Source organism: Athene noctua, chromosome 1, assembly GCF_965140245.1.
Source record: "Athene noctua chromosome 1, bAthNoc1.hap1.1, whole genome shotgun sequence".
NCBI classification, from domain to species: Eukaryota; Metazoa; Chordata; class Aves; order Strigiformes; family Strigidae; genus Athene; species Athene noctua.
This window is the reverse complement of record NC_134037.1, coordinates 98,644,395-98,663,251: the sequence shown is the minus strand read 5'-3', so window position 1 is coordinate 98,663,251 and position 18,857 is coordinate 98,644,395. Positions and strand designations below refer to the sequence as shown.

Below are 18,857 nucleotides of genomic sequence, written 5' to 3'. Positions count from 1 at the left end.
GTTTGTTGTTCGTTAGTCTGAAAGATATGAGAAATTCAATTTTGTTTCTGGGTGCTCTGTAATTTTTCTATTTTTTTTCTTTCTGCTAAGGCTATTGTATAAAATGTGGGTATTTTCATCTTATCTTACAGAATCTGATTCTGACATTTACTTCTGTGGGGAAAAAAAAGTTTATTTGCTGAACAGTGTTTGGAAATCATCTCTGATTTCGTCCTGTAATTAATACTTGAAGAAGTTGTTTAAATAGGTGAATGCTCTTAAACATGCCATACACCAAGCCGATTTGTTAATAACTTTCTCATAAAATCTCAGCTTCAGCTTTTCAAATATTTATGTGACATGAACTAGAGGCTGTCACAGTGTAGGAAAAGCAAACTTCTGAAGGGCTGTTACAGGTATATAAATAATAGTGTGTCTGTGAAACTTGACATGAAATAGTGTGATGCTGTCATCATAAGAAAAGCCATTTGCTCACCTGAAAGCTGCTAAATTTAAAGTGAACTTTCTCAAATAATTTATTGGTGAGGGGAAAATCTACAGATAACTGCTTGTTTTATTGCTTCTGTAGTGTTTAAGGCTTAGGCTCATATAATTTGATAGTGATGACAACTCAATGTATGCATATAATATTCATACATATGCATACATATATGATTTTTCTGTGACAGTGTTTGAAAAATAATGTGATTCATGTATCTGATTTACATTCTCTTGAAGTACTACCAGGACCCAGCAGCTAGAAAGGAATCTGGAAGTGAAATGTTACAGTAGCAACAAGATGTGATCTAATATTCCAGGCTTTCTCTGTGTTAGTTATTTGTTTAACCTTAAATCTGATGCACCTCCCCAGTCTAAATATTGACTTGGAGTAAGCCCTCTCATTAAAATTTGTGTGTTTAGTCAAATGCAGATTTGTCCATTGCTGCGTCTTTAGACACTGAAGATGTAGATAAGGATTTTAGAATCTTTAGTGCTTCTGTTCTAAGGAACTGAATTTAAGCTACTTTAAAGGGACTGATTTTCGGGAAGAGCTGGCTATTATTTTCTGACCATGAGAATACACTGAAATGAAAGAACTCAATCCAGGAAACTAGTTTGCTTGCAAAGGCCTCATCTGCTGCTTATGTTCTTCTGGGTGTATCTAACATTTAAATTAGCCAAGCTAAACAACAAGGCTGAAAATTTAAGCCCTGAATATTTGAAAGATAAAATTTATCAGGCACTGGAATAAAGTGGTATCAGAGAGAGAACTTTCATTATCATTAGCAGGATAATGACTTCAGAGTACTATTTCTTCCTTATGCAACTGCCCGATAGTTTAAACTTGCTGAGACCCTGAGATTCACATGTAGAGGACTGCTCTGGCCAAAGTAAATATCAGTTTGAGAACTGTTTCTTGCTCTCAGGAGACAGCGCTGTAAAATTGAATATAGGTGTTTCTGGAAGGTGAGCTTTGTTGATAAAATACCACCTTTCAGGACCGATTAACACCATTGCTGCACAATAGCTGCTTAATATAGGTAATGTTTGATGGGTGCTGTTTTCTCATCTGTTCCTTTGTACGCCCTTTGATGGGTAAGCCTCTGAATAGTATCAGTCTTTATAAGGATACTGTCTTTCACTGGAAGGCCGTCTGATTTAATTCAGAGCAATAGGTTTTCGATACCGCTTCTGGCTCACAGGTGAAGAGGTTTGCTGTTCCTCACATTTTGACGAGAGCACGGAGCATAATCAACACAGGGCTTGGGTGATGCCTGTCCACGCTCTGTTCTCGCTTGTGCTCTAGATCCTTTCTGAGCCCCAAGCAAAGCTGCCTCCGTTTCACATGCATGTTTAGCAGCCCAGTTTGGCCATTGATTCTGCATTGTATTTGAGGAGCCTGATTCGACTGACAGGGAGCATGGGTGTTATGGTATGGCCTCTCACGGGTGAACCAGGAAATGGGGAGGTGGAGAACTGCAGCAAACTGAAGTAAATGCCTGCCCCAGCCCACAGACCCCCTCTTTGCTTTATGTTATCTTCACGGAAATAGTTTTGATTATTTGGGCTAGACACTTAGTGTAAACTGGAGTTAAGTGGGAGTATTTGTTCTGTCATTAATTAGGACATTAAAATAATATTTACTGCATTTATATATAGACAATGTCACTAAAATAAGCTTGCAGTGCAGCTTGAAAAATGCTTCTGAAGGTAGTAAAGAAAAAAATACTGCTTGATTAGCATTTTTGTTATTTATTGTTTATTCTATCAAAAACTACTGGTACACCAGATTTTATTTTACACTACTGCTTGTGGGCACGATTCTCCAAGGCAAACACACCTCTTCATTTCATGGCAGTTTTTCTGGGAGTGGAGAGAGCAAGGCCCTTCCCAGGACTGCATCCTCTGCTTTGTGCAAGATGATGCTCCAGATGGGATTTCAGAGATGGCTGTAGGCAACTTGCCAGCCTCAGTCCACTGGCATTGAGTGTCTCATGCCCCTTTCTATTATTCCATGACTTGGAATAGGACTTTTCACTTGTGTAACTCAGGCTGTTTTACTAGCTGTGTCTGCATAATGATTATTTATCTGTCAGGAAGCCAAGACCTAGGGAAGACTATGCCTGCATTCTTCCAGCAGGTGAATGGCAGAGCCCACGAATCTGAGCCCTCATTGAGAGCTCTCCTACTATGTGCCTCCGAAAAATCCCAACTTCTGGATTGCAGGGTGCACGTCTCCTGCAGGCGCTGCAGGGCCTGAGCTTGGCCCTTGTATCCTATCATAATAGGAAATAGCTGGTTGTATATCTCAGAGTTCAAAAGGGTAAAAAATACCAAGTTTTGCTTTATAAAAGTTGCTGCTTTACTTAGTAACACATTTCCCTTTGATTTTCACAGTAGGCAATTCTGTGTGGGAATGTTGGAGAGGAAGCCTTTAACATTTAGAAATGCAGGCTGTTCGTCTGACGGCCTGATTGAGATTAGTATCACAGGAAGCAAACTGAAACAATAGCATTATAATACTGTTTCCATGTTGTGCACAGAACAGTACATGGTATAATTGGAATGCTAAGTAGAAATATCATTTGAATATGATCATCTTAAATATTTTTCAAGATGTCTTAATTCTGTTGGCATAAGACATTTTGCCATCATCACATTCAAATGTTTGGGATAAATTTAGAACTGATCTTTGTTCATTTCAAGTCAATGTTTTACTCCCATAAAGTTGCTGAGGAAAATAGACAGTTTGATGCTTAGCAGTAGTGGAGCTTTGGGATTTGGAATCTTATGTCCTTTAGTATAGTCAGAAAAACTGATAGCAGTTTTTGTCCCCTATTATTCTCTAGTATAGGTAGTAAATTAGCCTAATGCTTTCTGGGGGGTTAATAGATGACAAAAGAGAAATAACTGTCTTTTGCTAAAGAATGGCTGTCTTGGATAACAGCTGACATCATGAGAGTTGCTAAGGCTGCCTCTGTCTCTTTTTGTCTGAATATGAGGAAGAGAATCCACTTTAGGAAGGCTGTATAGGGTGTAGCATGAGGTGCAAATAATTTTAAGTGTTTATTTGGACCACTCTGATGCTAAAGGCATTACAGGAACCAGAACTCCTTGGTACCAGTGAGTTTCTGTGTGCCAGGACTACAGACTTGTTAGTCAGGCTAATCAGGCAAACACAATTTTATTAGCTTTCTTTAATCCCGTCCCAAATGTGTGGTCACCCGGGTGTCTTTTCTGTGCGGAGATCCAGCAAAGGAAACTGGATGGGAGTTGCTCCTGTGCAGGCAGACAGCAGCAGAATTGGGGAGGGGACAGGGAAGCAGACGGGAAGTTGTTTGGGAGAAGAGAGGCCACAAGGAAGCCAGTGTGAAGTTGTTTCAAGGGAGGGAGACAACAGAGCCGGAAAGCCAGCAGGGAGCAGAAGGGAAAAAATAGCTTTTCTCTAGGCTTTTAAGGGAGAGGACAAACCATAGGGACAAGTGATGTGGGCATTGTTTTTGAATGTCTGGACAAGCTGCACCTAATCTCAGACCATTGTGGCATAAAACAGGGCTTTAAAAATAGCATGCCTACTTGTTTGCTTTTATTAAATTGGAAAAATAGTTTTGTGCCAACCGTGCTGCTAGGAATGAGAGCGGAGCGGGGTGCTGAGTGCTTCAGCTGCTTGAAGTGATGTCCCTTTTCTGGGAAGATGTGCCAGAAGGTCCCACAGGGCTCAGGAAGCCTGGTCTGATGGGGTGCTGTGTCCTGCTGTTCAACACTGATGGCTGCAGGACTCAAAGCAGCTTTTTAGGAGGAGCGTCTGAATGATTTGCCTAGATACAAACTCTACAATCAAAACAGCACTAACATAAGTGTTTTCTTTATCAAAGTTGCTTGTGTGCTTGGAGATAAGAGCCCTTCCTGCAGCTTGAAGTTTAAGAGTAGTTTTTGCCTGATGTATCTACATTGAAAGCTTTTATTGAACACACTGAAAATATCCCCTTGAACAGGATGTACTGCCCTATCAAGACAGAAAAAAAGAAAAAGGGAAACAAAAAATCAGTCGCTTTCCTTTAATGCAAAACAAGAAACAAGGAAGAGACAAGTCTGTCTCAAAGCTGCGCTCTCTGATGCAGGATAGAGCTGCTGTTAGATGTTTCCTAACTTTTGCCTACTAGCATCAGGCAGTTTTTACAACCCTCCTCTGGAGTGGCAGCTATAGCGTGGTATCTATTATAGACAACATCCAAGCAACTTTCTGGTATTTATAGGATCCAGGATGAGAGACAAAGTCATGAAAATTTGGTGGTGGTGGTGGTGGTGATGGTGTGCGCTCCAGCAGAAACCCTTTTTATCACTCTCTACCTCTGAACTGACCAAAAAGGTCCCTTTGAGTCGGATCAAAGGTGTTGAGAGGAGTATAGGCTATTTGCTAGGAGGTTGTTTATACCTGAGCAGTTATTTCTTGTAAGAAGAGCCTGATTTTTGAGCCTTCAGAGTCGTTCCAAGAGGTTGGACTGAAGGAAATGAGCAAGCATCTACGGAAAGTGTTCTTAAACTTGGGAACAGTGCACATCCTGACAGTGGGAATTAATCAAAGCTTGTTTACAAGAGCTATTTTTAGCATAAAAGGTTATCATAAACACTGCAGTAAGCATTTGCCATTACAGTTCAAAGTTTCTTGTTGATGAATAAATTCTACTTTGGTGGTTAGAAAATTTTTGAAAGTAGAGCTGATTAAAAAAATACCAAAATTTAATACAGACTGAGACATGGACTGAAAAATACTGTATCAAAATTTGATGCAGACTTAAGAAATACTGCCTTGGGGCAATATGAACAGCAGATGACCCATCAGACTGGGACATGGGACATAGTTGCTCTGTTCCTGGTTCTGCTGTAGATATGACAGTTGCCCCAGGGAGGCCACTGCACTTTCCTGAGGCTCTCTGACATGTTTCAACACCTACTGGTCTCACCTAGACAGGGATTCTCCCTCCTTTATAGGCTTCCCAGTGCAACATGAGCACCATCTTGGCCAGGATCCATAAATGTAACTATGATATGAACAATAATATTACAGCACTTCGTTCCACTGAATGTACTATTAATTTATAGTTAAACTGACATATTTGCAGTCCAGTCTCCCTGCTATACTGTCATGGTGCCTGAAGTGAGATACTGCCAGTAGTAGAGGGGCAATGGAAAAAGTTGTAGGAAAAAAACCCCAAGAAACGCATCCTTATTTCAAAATTTAGTTAGCAGCTATTTTGAAAAGCAATGCTGACAACCCCTAAAAATCAGGGTAAACTGAGTCCACGGTTGCTTATCATTAAGACCTGGAAAATTCTGGCAAGTCCACATTGGGTGTTGCTACCTGGATAAAGTGACCTCAGATCTACCAGAAACCAAAGGCTGAAGTTGTGCCCCTACCTCCTCATCCTAACCTCTCACTTCCATTTAGTCACAGATTTCTCCAATATTTTCCATTTGAAGGTGAATTTTCTTATGCTTCAGTCCAGCCCTGAGGTATATTAGTGAAGAAAATTTAAAGCAAAGCGAAAGAGAATAGGGAATTCTGGGAGCAGCTTGCAGCGTCCATGTCTTTATTTGTCTTTCTTTTGCAAAATAGATTCTTTCTAAAGCAAACTGAATTTTTTGCTAGTTGGCAATAGCTGAATTGCTTCAGTCTCCTAATGTGTGTATATCCTCTGTGTATTAGTAGCTAGTGATTTTCACAGGAGAAAGCAAGCTATAATGCTGTGACTGCAACCATATGAGGGACTGTTATTTATTATTCATATTGCTATCATTGTACTAAGTTACCTGATACAGGGCATACTAGGGCCGCCACAGTGATGCCCAGCGTATTTCTTTGCTGCAGAGTAAGGATCTTCAGGGACCTAATGCTTCAGGGTTTTAGCACAGATGACACCTCCTGGGACTGTGTTCGCAACCACCGCAAAGAACCTGGATGCAGCAGAAGACTTGAGCACCTTTGGTGCATCCCCCAGTGCCTGGGCTTCCCTGGGTACACTGCGAGGATGCTCATGGGGGACAGGCAAGGAATAGACAGGCAGCAGGAGCACAGTGGCCCCTGGAGGCACTTGTCACCTACCTTTATGTGCCTGATAGTGCCTACAGTTTCAATACAGCTGCTCCAACTTTGAAACCTGATCATGCCCTATGAAGCACTACAAGAAAGCAGTATCTGCCAGCTCCCCTTGCCTGCTATGGCCAGGGCTGCTAAGGAGGGGTTTACTGTGTTACCAGGGAAGCTGGAGAGTGTCTGCAAAACACCTTGGTGTAGTGGTTTTGGGTTATCTGAGAGGAGGTGCACAACGACACAAACCCTCTTCACTCCTTCCTCCCACTCCACATTAAGATGCTTCCAGCTGGACAAAGTAATAATAAAAAAAAGTGAACTCTGATCCCACAAAACCCTGTAACTGAGTTCTTTAAAGCTGACTGTAACTGCTGTGCTCAGCTAGGACATTAAAGGCTTGAACCTGCAGCCCTGATGTGAGTGATCCTATGTCCTCTGTGTGTGTTTGTGTAAGTAATATAATTTATATACATGGAAAAGCAAACTTCATCATCTGATAATACAAGTAAAATGTTTGTCTTTCACTGTTGGAGGCATTTAAGAATACAAATGCTTTGAATAGCCTTCTTGCCTTTGAATGGTCATGTTTTGTTAATGCAAACTTAATGAACTGAGGAAAAAAATGGAAAGGAGGGTCTGGAGTTAGAGCTGAAAAGTCTTTTTTTTTCTCTGAATCCACACTTGGCTGATTGTCTTGGGCTATAGCCATGATCCCTGCTGAATAAACCATTTGTTTGCTTCCGGAAAAGTAAAAAAAGACCCTTGACATTCTTTACACACCAGAAACAAGCTTGGGAGCAGATGGTCACTTACCCCTTTTCTTTTTCTTTTTTTTTTTCCCTTCCCTAAATGTCATTATGGTCAAAGTGCATACTATTCAAATGTATTGTTGTGTATTTTCTGTATTTTAAACGCTAGCCCTGATGTAATTTCCTGAAGTCAGTTGCTTTGTACTGAGGAGGAACTGGCCCCTGCATGTGTACTTAGAATTGCAGTGTAGGGACATGAAATGATAAATCCCTAGCCTGTGCTGGCCATCTCCACAGAGTGTCTTTTCTTCCCTGCTACCAAATGATTGTGTTGAGAAGCAAAGGGTGATAAACCAAGTGCTCCCAGTGGTTCTGGGGCTGAGTCCGTTTGTTCCCTTCTTTGCAGGATGGGTAATGGGCTGCTGCCAGGGAGGGATGTTGAGGAGCAGAAGGAGGGTGCAGCATCATTTTTTGTCACCACTCATCGGTTAGAAACAGCGGCTCCATGGGCTCTGCATTGCAAATGCCTACGCCTCTGTCCATCCTTAGGCACTAGCAGATGCAGTTGCAGGAGGTATATAGATTGAACTCATGCTTTAATCATAACTCATTAATACTTCAAAGTAAAAACTGCATTAGTTTGGCTCAGCCTCTTCCCTATCCAAAAAAGTACTAAACTCAAACCACTTCTATAATATTTTACAAAGCAATACTCCATTCCCACTTCTAGACTTCTTTCAACATGAGTATTTCAACGAGAAACATGAAAGGAAATTATGAATGTGCTGTGAAATACTTTTCTCAAGTGCTAGCAGTGTGTGTACTAGAGAACAAAAACTGTAAGCTGAAATTGCAACCAATAAAGAAGAGCAATTTCTCCAAGAAACTCATTTAAGAGTCCCACTGTTCTTGCGAATAAGGCTGATGCAATTGCAGCTGGAGCCTCTGGCCAGCGATATCAGTGGTGGGCCTAGCCTGGAGCTCTCTTGTGCCACCAAGGAGTGGCACAGAGAGCAGCATCGCTGCAGCTCCTCTCGCATCATCGTCGCTGCCTTGCGCCATAGAGCACCTTTCACCTAGATGGGGCTTACCAGTGGCCTTGCATCTTCAGCAGTGTGTGGTTGAGTTGGTTATTCTTTATTCTGAGACAATAAGGGATTTTTTTTTTGTTCGTTGCTTGCTTTTCACCCCTGAATTCAGAGCCTTACCACTACACATATTTGCAGTGACTGATCACAAATGTGTAGGCCAACTGACAAAACTATGAAGATAAGCTCACCACAGCATGTCTGAGGTACACAGACCAGATGCGATATCTGTAAATAGTTTTGTAAAAAAATAATCCCAGAAGTTTCACATAAAACATGTCAAGAAATTAATTGGACCAGCTCCTACACAGAAATTTTTTAATACTGGTCGTCTACAAATCATCTCCTCTAGGCTTCTTATTCATGAAGCTGAGACATGCTTAGAAGTGTAGAAAGGAAAGCAAGAGTGCTGAGTGAACACTTGGGTGACTGGCATTAGGAGGAGTCATGTCTCCTCTTCCTCATTCCCTACCTGTGGCTTTGCCTACTTACTGCTTCTCATCACAGGAGGTGAGCAATGTGGAGCACACACAAGGAGAGCATCTCAGGGCCATCAGTTGTCTCTACAGCACAGCCAAAAAGCATCAGGAAAAGGAATAACCAAAAAAAACTTTAATAAATGTTCTGCCACATCAGCACAACAGTGACATGTCTTCTCCAAAAATGATAAGTTGCACTGGGCTCAACAATCTGCATAGGTAAATAAACATAAGGGACATAAGCGGGGTCTGAGGCTCTCCTCCATGTGGGACAGGAGGAGTTTAGGTGGGTGACAAAGCTGGTCAGCGTTTGGTGGAGTGGCACTTAAGGGATTCTGATGTCTGCAGATGAAAAGAGAGGTATCAGTGGGATGGATCTGCGTTCTTCCCAGGAATACTGAGGTTTATGAGTCCTGAAAGGGCTTCAAATAATGTTTTTTCTACTTTTTCTACTAAAGGTAGTGTTAACAGATCTCTCCATACTGAGTGGAGTGATCTATTTAGGCACACTTCATAGGAAAAGTATTTTAATTTCTTAGAAAACCTGAGGTGATGAAAATGTCTTTTGTTAGACATCTGTTAGGAATGCACAAATATACTTGCCTTCTGTAAGATTTGCCCTATACTTTGTGCCTATGAGGAATATAAAGGTTGCATGTGGCCAAAAGAATGTGCACAAAGAAGATGAGCTTCAGTGTCTGGGTATGTAGGTGTTATGTACGGAAAACACATCTTGCAGAAACACGCTAAAGGTAAATAGAGGGTCTGTTGTATTTGCCAAAAGGTTTAGAAAAATATCTTTCTAGTGATAAGGACATCCTTTTTGTACACTGTGCAGACAGCTTTCTTCTAAAGGAAGGCCCCACCAGAAGGGGTTTATGGAAAGGAAATTCTAACAGCAGAAAAATATTTTGTTGCCTTGTAACTAGATGTGCTTGTGTTGAAAAAGGCTGGCTAGGTTGCTGAAGCCTTTAGGTGCTTTTTTTCTTCTTTTCTTAGTATGTGCTGACAATGAGAATGAACTAGAGGCAGACCAGCAGATGGACAACTTGTACCTGAAAGCTTTGGAGGGATTTATTGCCGTGGTGACACAGGATGGAGACATGATCTTTTTGTCAGAGAATGTCAACAAATACATGGGTCTTACCCAGGTAACTTGTTCTCTAACACTCCTCCTGTCTTTGTAATCCAATTCCTAGAAGCGAGTCCTATGCCTAAATGCAGAAAACCAGCTGTGTGTCACTGCAAAAAAACCTGGAAATAAAATGTCTTATTTCTCAGGCAGGTACTCTGCACACCAGACAACAGTGGGGTTTTTTTCCCCTCTCCCTTTCTATCAAGATTGTAGTGTCTTTGGTGACTGTAAACTTGCTTTCCTAGATATTACTGTGGAGAGGAAAATGGGTGTTTATTCAACTTGTGCCTTAGACTGTGGTACAGAGGGGATAGAGCTGCTCTTTTGGGTCCCCCCTTTTCTGCCTTGTGGATTGGGGGATTTTCTCTTTGTAGGCTGAAAATAACCAGTGATTGGTATTTTCTGTTAACTGCACTGTGCAAATCCAAGTATAGAGAATTGTTCTGGGGAGAAAAATTAAAAGTTAATGCATAGGATAAACAAAGAGAGGGTCACAGGATTTGTATCTGTGATCATCCTGTTGATGCACTTGGTTCTAGTGACCAGTTTTATCTGAATAGGCAGTACTTAAAACCAGATAAATACTATCAGTTGCTTTCATTTGGCTAAATATATTGTTACTTCTGCACAGGTGGAATTAACTGGACACAGCGTTTTTGACTTCACTCATCCATGTGACCATGAAGAAATTCGAGAGAATCTGAGTCTGAAAAATGGTAATAACAAAGAATCACTGTTTGCTTTTTAAATAACCAAATGAAGTAATTGGCTGACAGTAGAGATCTGTTAGTTATGGTAAAGGGAATTTTCATTCCTAGAATAATCATTAACTGTTCTTCAATACTTTGCAGATTTGTTTTGCCAAATATTGCTAATATATGATAGCACTTAAGAACTGTTTGTTTACTGTTTTGCTTTCATCAAGTTAAGGCAGGCATAATGTTTTCACTTGTGACACTTTGCAAAGATTTATGTGCTGCAAGCTAAAACATAGCTTTAAATGCTTAAAGTCCCATTTAAGTTCCACTTAAAGTTTTAGGTCTCAGGTCTACAAACTGCTTTTCAATGGTCTGTGCATCTTTGATGATCTCTGCAGATAAATTACTTGAGAATTAGTCTGTTATTTCTGTTGAATCCTTCATGCTTATAAATAGAAGAAATCAAGAAGGAAAACTGAGAAAACTCATTTGCCATTTTCCTTATACAGGTCCAGGCTTTGGAAAGAAAAGCAAAGAGATGTCAACTGAGCGTGACTTCTTCATGAGGATGAAATGCACCGTTACCAACAGAGGCAGAACTGTTAACCTTAAGTCTGCCACGTGGAAGGTACCATATTTTAGCTGTAATAAGTGTTCTTGATGTAAAAAGACACTTTGGCATGTAGAGAAAGTACATTCTAAGTTTGTTTCTCATTCAAAAATCATTATTTCAGGTTTTGCACTGCACTGGACAAGTTAAAGTGTATAACACTTGCCCTCCTCACACTCTGTGTGGGTATAAAGAGCCTCTTCTCACCTGCCTTATAATAATGTGTGAGCCTATTCAGCATCCTTCGAACATCGATATCCCCCTGGACAGCAAGACCTTCCTCAGTCGCCATAGCATGGATATGAAATTTACCTACTGTGATGACAGGTAAACTCCACTGATTTTTTCCTTTCTGTGGGTGTTTCTGTCTTGAAAAAAACAAGCAGTCTTTCCAAATGTCCTCCTCTGTGGATCTGGTAAGCAAGGACAAGAAGTACAAAATGGTACAGCATGGACAAGAAGTACAAATAGGCAAAATGGTACTCCTGCTGTATTTACTACTCCTGCTGAGTGAGAAATTCAAGTTCACTGGCAGAAGATGGGGCAACATAGAGCCATAAGCATTAACTTCTTGGGCTTTAACAAACTGAAGAGTATATGGGATTTCTGTTCTCGTTTTTTAGGGAATGTCTCAAATTACATGCCTTACGGACCTTAGTCAAGGGCTGTTATACGACTGGTTTGGCCCAGGATGCTGTTATCGGTTAGCTGGAAAGTACTTCATGCATTAGATTAACTAAGCATTGCTAAGGCATCCAGAGCATCTGCAGTTCTGAAATAGGGTTGCAGCCTCTTGCTCAATGAAAAGCAAACAACTTTTGCTGGTTATCTATCTGCTCCTGTTAGTGGTGAAATGAAGGGTAGGGGAAGATCTTGGGTCAAGCAAGGGGCTGTATCCTCCACTCCTCACACTTCCCTCTTGTGTGGAAAAAATAGAGATCACCTTAGTCTCCACCTACCTGACTTCCCCTGGGATTTCCATGGCACTTCATACCATCTACCTCTTCTCCCTGTCTACATATCTTCCCTGTGTGTAATGGAGCCAGAGATCCCTTCCCATGAAGTGTCTTTCTGTTCCCCTCTTCCTTAGAAAGTCCTGTCTATACTACTGTGGGTTTGGTGTTTGTTCTGGGGCTTTTTAAGTTTATGAGGTCATCCCTGAATTTAATATGAAGTTTTCTGTCTAATGAAACTAGTCTCCTGAAATTCAGAGATGCTAGCAACTGCTGAGGTCTGTAGGGTTATCAGTGGGATTATACGTATGCTCACATTTTATGCAAAAACTCACAGGATTGAGATTGTGGTTATTTTTTTCATCCATTAAAGGTTTTTTTAAACTTGCACTAAGCACGATTATTATTTTAAACAATGTGATAAATCAGCTGTATAAACTAGCAATGTTAGCAGCTGTGGATGAAAGCAAGATTACAAGTGTGAAACTTGTGACTGACCTTCTCCTGACCTCTATGAAAATTTAGCAGCAAGTGTGCTGTAACTAGAAATGTCCTCTGATGTAACTGCAACAAAACAGACTACTACTTTTTTTTTTTTTCTTGTTACTACTTTCAGGATGACAAATATTGAGATATCAATAGAATTATTCTGCGGGGGGTGGGTGGGAGCAACAATATGGTAGTGACTCATTGTTAAAAGCAATGTACCTCTGAATTACTGGGGCCAGTCAGTGGCAGGCTAGGGGAGAGTAACAGGATTTTGCTGTATTGCAGCATTCACATGTCTCTGCCAGACTTAATGCATAAGCAATTATAAATGAGAATTAGAGGGACTGATACTATCCCATTAAAGATACACATGCTTATTTTAAAAAGAATGACATATTATGCCCTGCCTTAAATACCGGGAGTTGATTTACAGGGAAAACTTTACACATGGCAGTAAAATGCAACAGCTTCCTCTGGAGGATTTAACTTGTAGGGAATTTCAGAGATTTTTCTTTAAAATCAGGCAACAAAACAGCACGTCTTTTACTATTTAGTTTTGGTTGGATGTTTCATTCACATTTTATTGAGATTATGATAAAGCTGTAAAAAGCCAGCCAGGCCAGAGAAGGAAGAGACCTCACAAACCTTTCAGGTTCTTCCCAGCAGATTCTCCTGGCTCTTGCTTCCCTCCCGGAGGGATGTTGATTTCTCTCCAGCAGGCGACACATCTCTAGACGCATAAAAATGCAAAACACTCAGCTGTTCTTATCAAATTCAGTGCTGCTAGACAAATTGCATTGAAGGAGCAGCTTATGCCAGGAATGTAAATCCAGGCTGAGGAGCAGAGGAGAAAAAGCAGCATGTGCCAGTCAGATGCCTAAACCCTTTTCAACCTACACTGGCCTTTCCGCAGTGACGCAGCAGGGTTGACAGAGCTCATTTCTCCATAAGAGTCTGTTTCTTCCCAGTTCAGGGTTGATATCCTTGAGGACAGCATGCCTCCTCTAGCATGCTTCTGCAGCAATCTGAGTATACCCTCTGCATTTCATTTGATGTGGACAGGTCTGCTTCCAGGGAGCATTAAGTTTTTTATGTTTGAAGCATTCAGTTAAAAAACCTCTAGGATTTCTGAGGAAGTACCTTAATGAATGGCAGCCATGCTGGCCTTACTAATGGGAGCATCCACCTTGAGCATGAAGCTTAAGTGGGTACAAAAGAGTGCCTTTGTACATGAAGCTGAAATTTATGTTTGTGGAAAATGAGGATCACATCTGTCATCTCCTTAGGAAACGGCACAGTCTCTGAGTTTACAACACGCAAAATAAAGGCTGGCTACCTTTCAACACTTTGTAGCAAAAATTAGTTGTCTGACATGAAGTGCCTTGATTCTTTTGGCTTTTCCTCAGGAGGGTACAGGACAGATGCAGTATGAAGCAGGCAAGACTGGCCATCCCTCATTTAAAATGTGGGAGATGCTAGCCCGTAAATTTTGCCTTCCAAAAATAATTTATATATGTGGGCTTATGACTTGCCAGTGGTTAGCTGGCATATGTTCGTATTCTTAAAATAGCTTTTGCAAGGTGATGAGCCTGTTAAGAAAGGTTTGTGAGATATAAATAATAAAAATAGGTTGTTTTGTTAAATGCCTTATTCAGCCATTCCTGGAGTGTGATTTAAAAATGTTCCCTTGTTCCACTTAATCTTGGCTAAGTGGTTTATAGGAAGGATTATTTTAACTGTAATACAGAAATGCTGATCAGTGGTATAATTCAGTAATCCAAGTGAGGATTTAGTTCAGCTGCACAATGCTTCTGTGTTGGGGAAGATTGCCAGTAAGGGTGTTTTAGTCAGAAAAAAAAGGCAAGTCTTGTATGAAGGCAATTTTGTTACCTTGGTGGCATAGCTGATGCTCAGCGTACCTTCTTACGTGGGGCCACGGGGGCGATGGGTAGATAGAAATAGTGGTAGCATGGTTCTATGGTGGAAAAATCCACAAAATAGAAGTGAAAATTGTATCTGAATTTGATAGAAACCCCCAAAACTACTTCAGGTGCCCCAGCACATGCAGTCTCAGCCTTTACGGTTTATAAACCGTAAGCTGTGTTTTGGAGGGGACCAAGGTTTTGAAAGCAGAGGGTAACATGAAGCATTGTAAGTGGTGTTGGCTTTTCACCTTCAGCCCTGTGACCTCTCTGATGACGTGCTGGGGAAGGGAGAGGGAAGCACTTTCTGCTCTTAATTGCTGTAGGTAGCATGCCTGTGGGGAGAGAAGGATAAGGAAACAGATCTGTTCTGCATGGGGCAAGATGTGCAGGTGGCAACTCCGGAGGCTGTGTCACAAACCAAGTTCCCTGGCACCAGCATGCCGAAACATTTATGTTCTCCATTATTTTGAGGGTACAGCTTGCTTTGGGTAATTGTATATTCCTGGTAATAAGAGACTCGATTAGTTATACTCTTTTTTTGCTTCTTCTTGATTGGAACATTTTAATGGAAGAGTTGAAGAAGAAAAAGGAGTGATGGAGGTCGTATGGTGATTCAGAATAGTGTGGTGCAGGGAGGTGCAGTGCCAATAGTGTTGGTCCCAGTTAGGTTTCTCCTAATACGAGTGTACATGTGGGATCCAGGCTGTGCCCAACTGAGAGGAAACTGAGTTGTGCTGTGTTTCCAGTTATGTCCCTGTGAAACAGAAATAAGTAGGCACCGAACCTTATATGAGGATTTAAGTCCGTTTGCCAATTGACCTATATTTGGGGAATATTTTTAAATTAGGTGAGAATGCAAATAAGCATTTGAAAGGACCTCCTGTTCCTCCATCTCTGCTCAGGGGCAAAATGCAGTATGGAGACAACAGTGAAGTGATGAAATCTGAAGCCAAAGATCTGCATTTGGCAAAACTGGCTTTTGGTATATGTCATATTTAAGAAACAAACACAACCAACTTCTTTTGTTAATAACGAAACTTTGATTTACATAGACCAAATGAGTAGGAGAGAGAAGAGCCCTGGTGAAGTTTTTTATGTACTCATCTAGTTTTTTTTGCCTAGCAGGGCAGATAAAACTGACCATGCCAGAAATGCCTCTGAGAAGTGGGCAGGGGTGCCAGGATGTTGCATTTTATGCAAAAATGCCACCATGAATATTTTTGAGAGAAAACGTGGGTACTTGGCAGGACTGCCATGCTGCCCTGCCACATGCTCTAGCAGTCTTGCAGGGTGCTTTACCCCAGGTATAGTGGCTGTGTTGAGTGCTTTTTCTTTTCCCCCTCTGTTTTTTTAACTCCTTCTGCTTTAAGTATAACTTTGTTTGTTCCCGTTAAGACCAATTTAACTTCAATAACTTGGTAACAGTTTGAATACAGAAAGACTTTGTTAAGAGATCCACGCCCTCACACACACAGTCCACACACTGCTGACGAATATATACCCAGCTATTTTTTTATGAGCAGTAAACATTGCAGCAGTCTTTCACAAAGAGCCTGACTTCTCAGTACTGATGGTTCTTACGATTCTATTTTAACTCAAGAAATGGTATACAATAAAAAGCTTTGTGCTGCTATAAAGAGACAGAAAAGCACAATTTTAAGAAAAACCAAAACACTTGAAATAGCTCATCTCGTAGGAGAGGTAGCCTTTGAAGCAGTGAGTTTTGTTTGCTTTGCCATGTCTCAGAGAGATAAAGTACAGCAAAGTTGTACAAATCTAGAAATAGTATTCAGATTGCTTGTTTCTCCATTGTGTACCTAAGGACAAAACTCTGCCTTTACTCCACATCCCAAGAAATGAGTAGAATAAGAGAAACTGAAGTAGTGCTCAAAAAGCATATAAGGAGTGGTAGTTGGGACAGATCAGCTACTGCAGCGGGCTACTGCCTACCACTTTACCATGTTTTCTGAGATTTTGACCTCAGTGCATGATGGTGACAGCTCAGAAAATTAAGATTCCCCCAAAGGTATTTGTGTTTTCAGAAAGGAGTGGTTAACGGGAGAATAACCAGCCTCTCAGCCTACCTGTCTTCTTCAACAAAAATTCTTATTATCCTTCTAATTAGCATCAATTTTGCTTTTGCAAAGGAAACACAAAGCCTACCATGGCAGAAATGCCATCCAAAACCACCATACGGTTTGTTTTCCAATTTTGTCATTCCACAGCTTGCACAAAGAGCAATTTTCTGTCTAGTGTCTAAGCAAAAGTAGAAGTCTTGTGTTCTGGACTCAGTTTTGTAAATGACCCTTTGGTCCCACAGGGCATATACATTTCTGTTACTCTCTTAGTTACGTACCCCTCCACCTCATACCTCTATAGGATGCTTTTTCCTTTGCACTTAGTCCTCTGTGTACTTAGCATTTTGTATTACTAAGAGGCTCCTGTGGAAAGCATGTGGAGTTTGGAGGGTGCACCTCACTGGTGAGCCTCAAAGTGGTGCTCAGGTGAGGTCAGTGCAGAGGCCTTTGCTGAAGCACTCTCTGCCTTCTTGCCAGGTGCTGTTCAGGCTCTCGGCTGCAGCCAGTCTTCTTCCATGAAGGTCTTGGGAGAAGTCACAGGATGGGTGTGATGGAGATGGGGGTAGCTGCCTACCTCGGTCCTGGTGCGTAACATGGCATGGAATTACAAATGTGACTTCCAGCCCTGCTCTGTCTGCAGGGCCACAAGATTTTTTTAAGCTTTTCAGAGTCAGCAGCACCAGAGGAGGAATAAAGGAGGGTGTGATCTGCCAGTTCATGCACCCAAAACCAATACTGCTAACAATTCTTGGAGAGGGGTTGTTTGTTATAAACTAGTGGTATTTTAAAATGTAGCTAGCAAACATTGTCAGCCATTTTTAGGGTTGTCTGGGATGGGAGAAAGAAACATTCTGTAATTTAAAAAAAAAAAAAAAAATCTTTTCACTCCCAGGAGTGTTTAAAGAGAAATGTAATGAGTCTGAATAGTGGTTAACAGATTTACAGATCAGGTAAGAAGGGCACAGAATGGGCTGTTTAGCCTTTTTTTTAAAGTATTTAAAGTAACTTTTTAAAAATTACTCTTGATTGGTATTTCACTGTTGCCAGGCGTGGGTGTAGAATTTGGCCAATGTTATGGGGTTTGTGGGTAATTCTTTGATATCTTATTTCTATCTTTCTGTATACTTTTTAGTTGGTTGTAGTAAAGATATCAACCCACTACTTGCTAACTTTCATGAAAGACTACTTTAGGTCTAGTTAAATTTGACATTGTCGCAGCAGGATCACACAAGTCATTGTGTGCCATGGAATGACAAGAAAAGTAATTTTATAGTGAGGGCACTCATTATGAACAGTGAGGAGCAATTTGAGAGGGGAATTATAGGACTGGAATAGAAAATTTGGTATAGAAATTGCAATTTCTATATGGTAAAAGTTACGGGTCCCTCAGCCTACTGTGGTGCATATTTTTTTCTTGCAATCTCTGTTCCACTGTTGACACCCACGAAGGCTGTAATGTGGTTTTGGATTTGCATTGGTGCTGCTGGGTACATGATGCTTCTTTTCTTTCAATTATCTTTATTTCCTTTTCCTTCTCCTTGCTCAACCCCCCACTTGGCTCTCAGCTCCCAGTAACTGGATTAAGAGTAAATCCTCAACTTCCTGAATTTTAAAAGCCTTCCCCTTGTGATTAGCTCCAGACTAACCAGGATGGTTTTATGATACTATGCCATTATATAACCAAAGGCCATAGTTTCTGTTTTTAAAGACAGTCTATTTACACTGGTCCTGGCAAAAGCCTCTGGCCACTTACACCAATGTGTCCCACTGTGTACACCACTGTGTAAAGGCAGCAGCAACTGTATTTTGGGAGGTTTACTTTTATTAGGGCTCCTTCTCTATTCATTGTTTTCTCCTGATGGTTCAGCTCTTGAGAGCCAACTCATTTTGAGAACTTCTGCTTTTATTAAAAAAGAAAAAGCAATTGTGGTTTCAGAGAAAAGTTACAGATTTGGCTGGGGTGCAGTTTAAAAGCTCAGAAGCTTGTCAGTGAAGAGTGTCAAAAAAGCAACTCTTTCTGAAACCTGATTCAAAAATTTCCCCTTTGTCAGTCCAACTGTAAGCATAAATAATACTGTTTTT

General features: G+C 40.9%; 1 protein-coding gene across 1 annotated transcript in view; it reads left to right on the top strand.

Moving 5' to 3' along the window:
• EPAS1 (endothelial PAS domain protein 1) overlaps nucleotides 1–18,857 on the top strand; it is a 41,430-nt gene that overhangs the window by 6,214 nt on the left and 16,359 nt on the right. Inside the window, exons 3-6 of the mRNA XM_074897079.1 lie at nucleotides 9,887–10,038; nucleotides 10,654–10,738; nucleotides 11,230–11,348; nucleotides 11,455–11,657. Coding sequence (XP_074753180.1) covers nucleotides 9,887–10,038; nucleotides 10,654–10,738; nucleotides 11,230–11,348; nucleotides 11,455–11,657 — 559 coding nt within the window. The remainder of the gene's footprint in view (nucleotides 1–9,886; nucleotides 10,039–10,653; nucleotides 10,739–11,229; nucleotides 11,349–11,454; nucleotides 11,658–18,857) is intronic.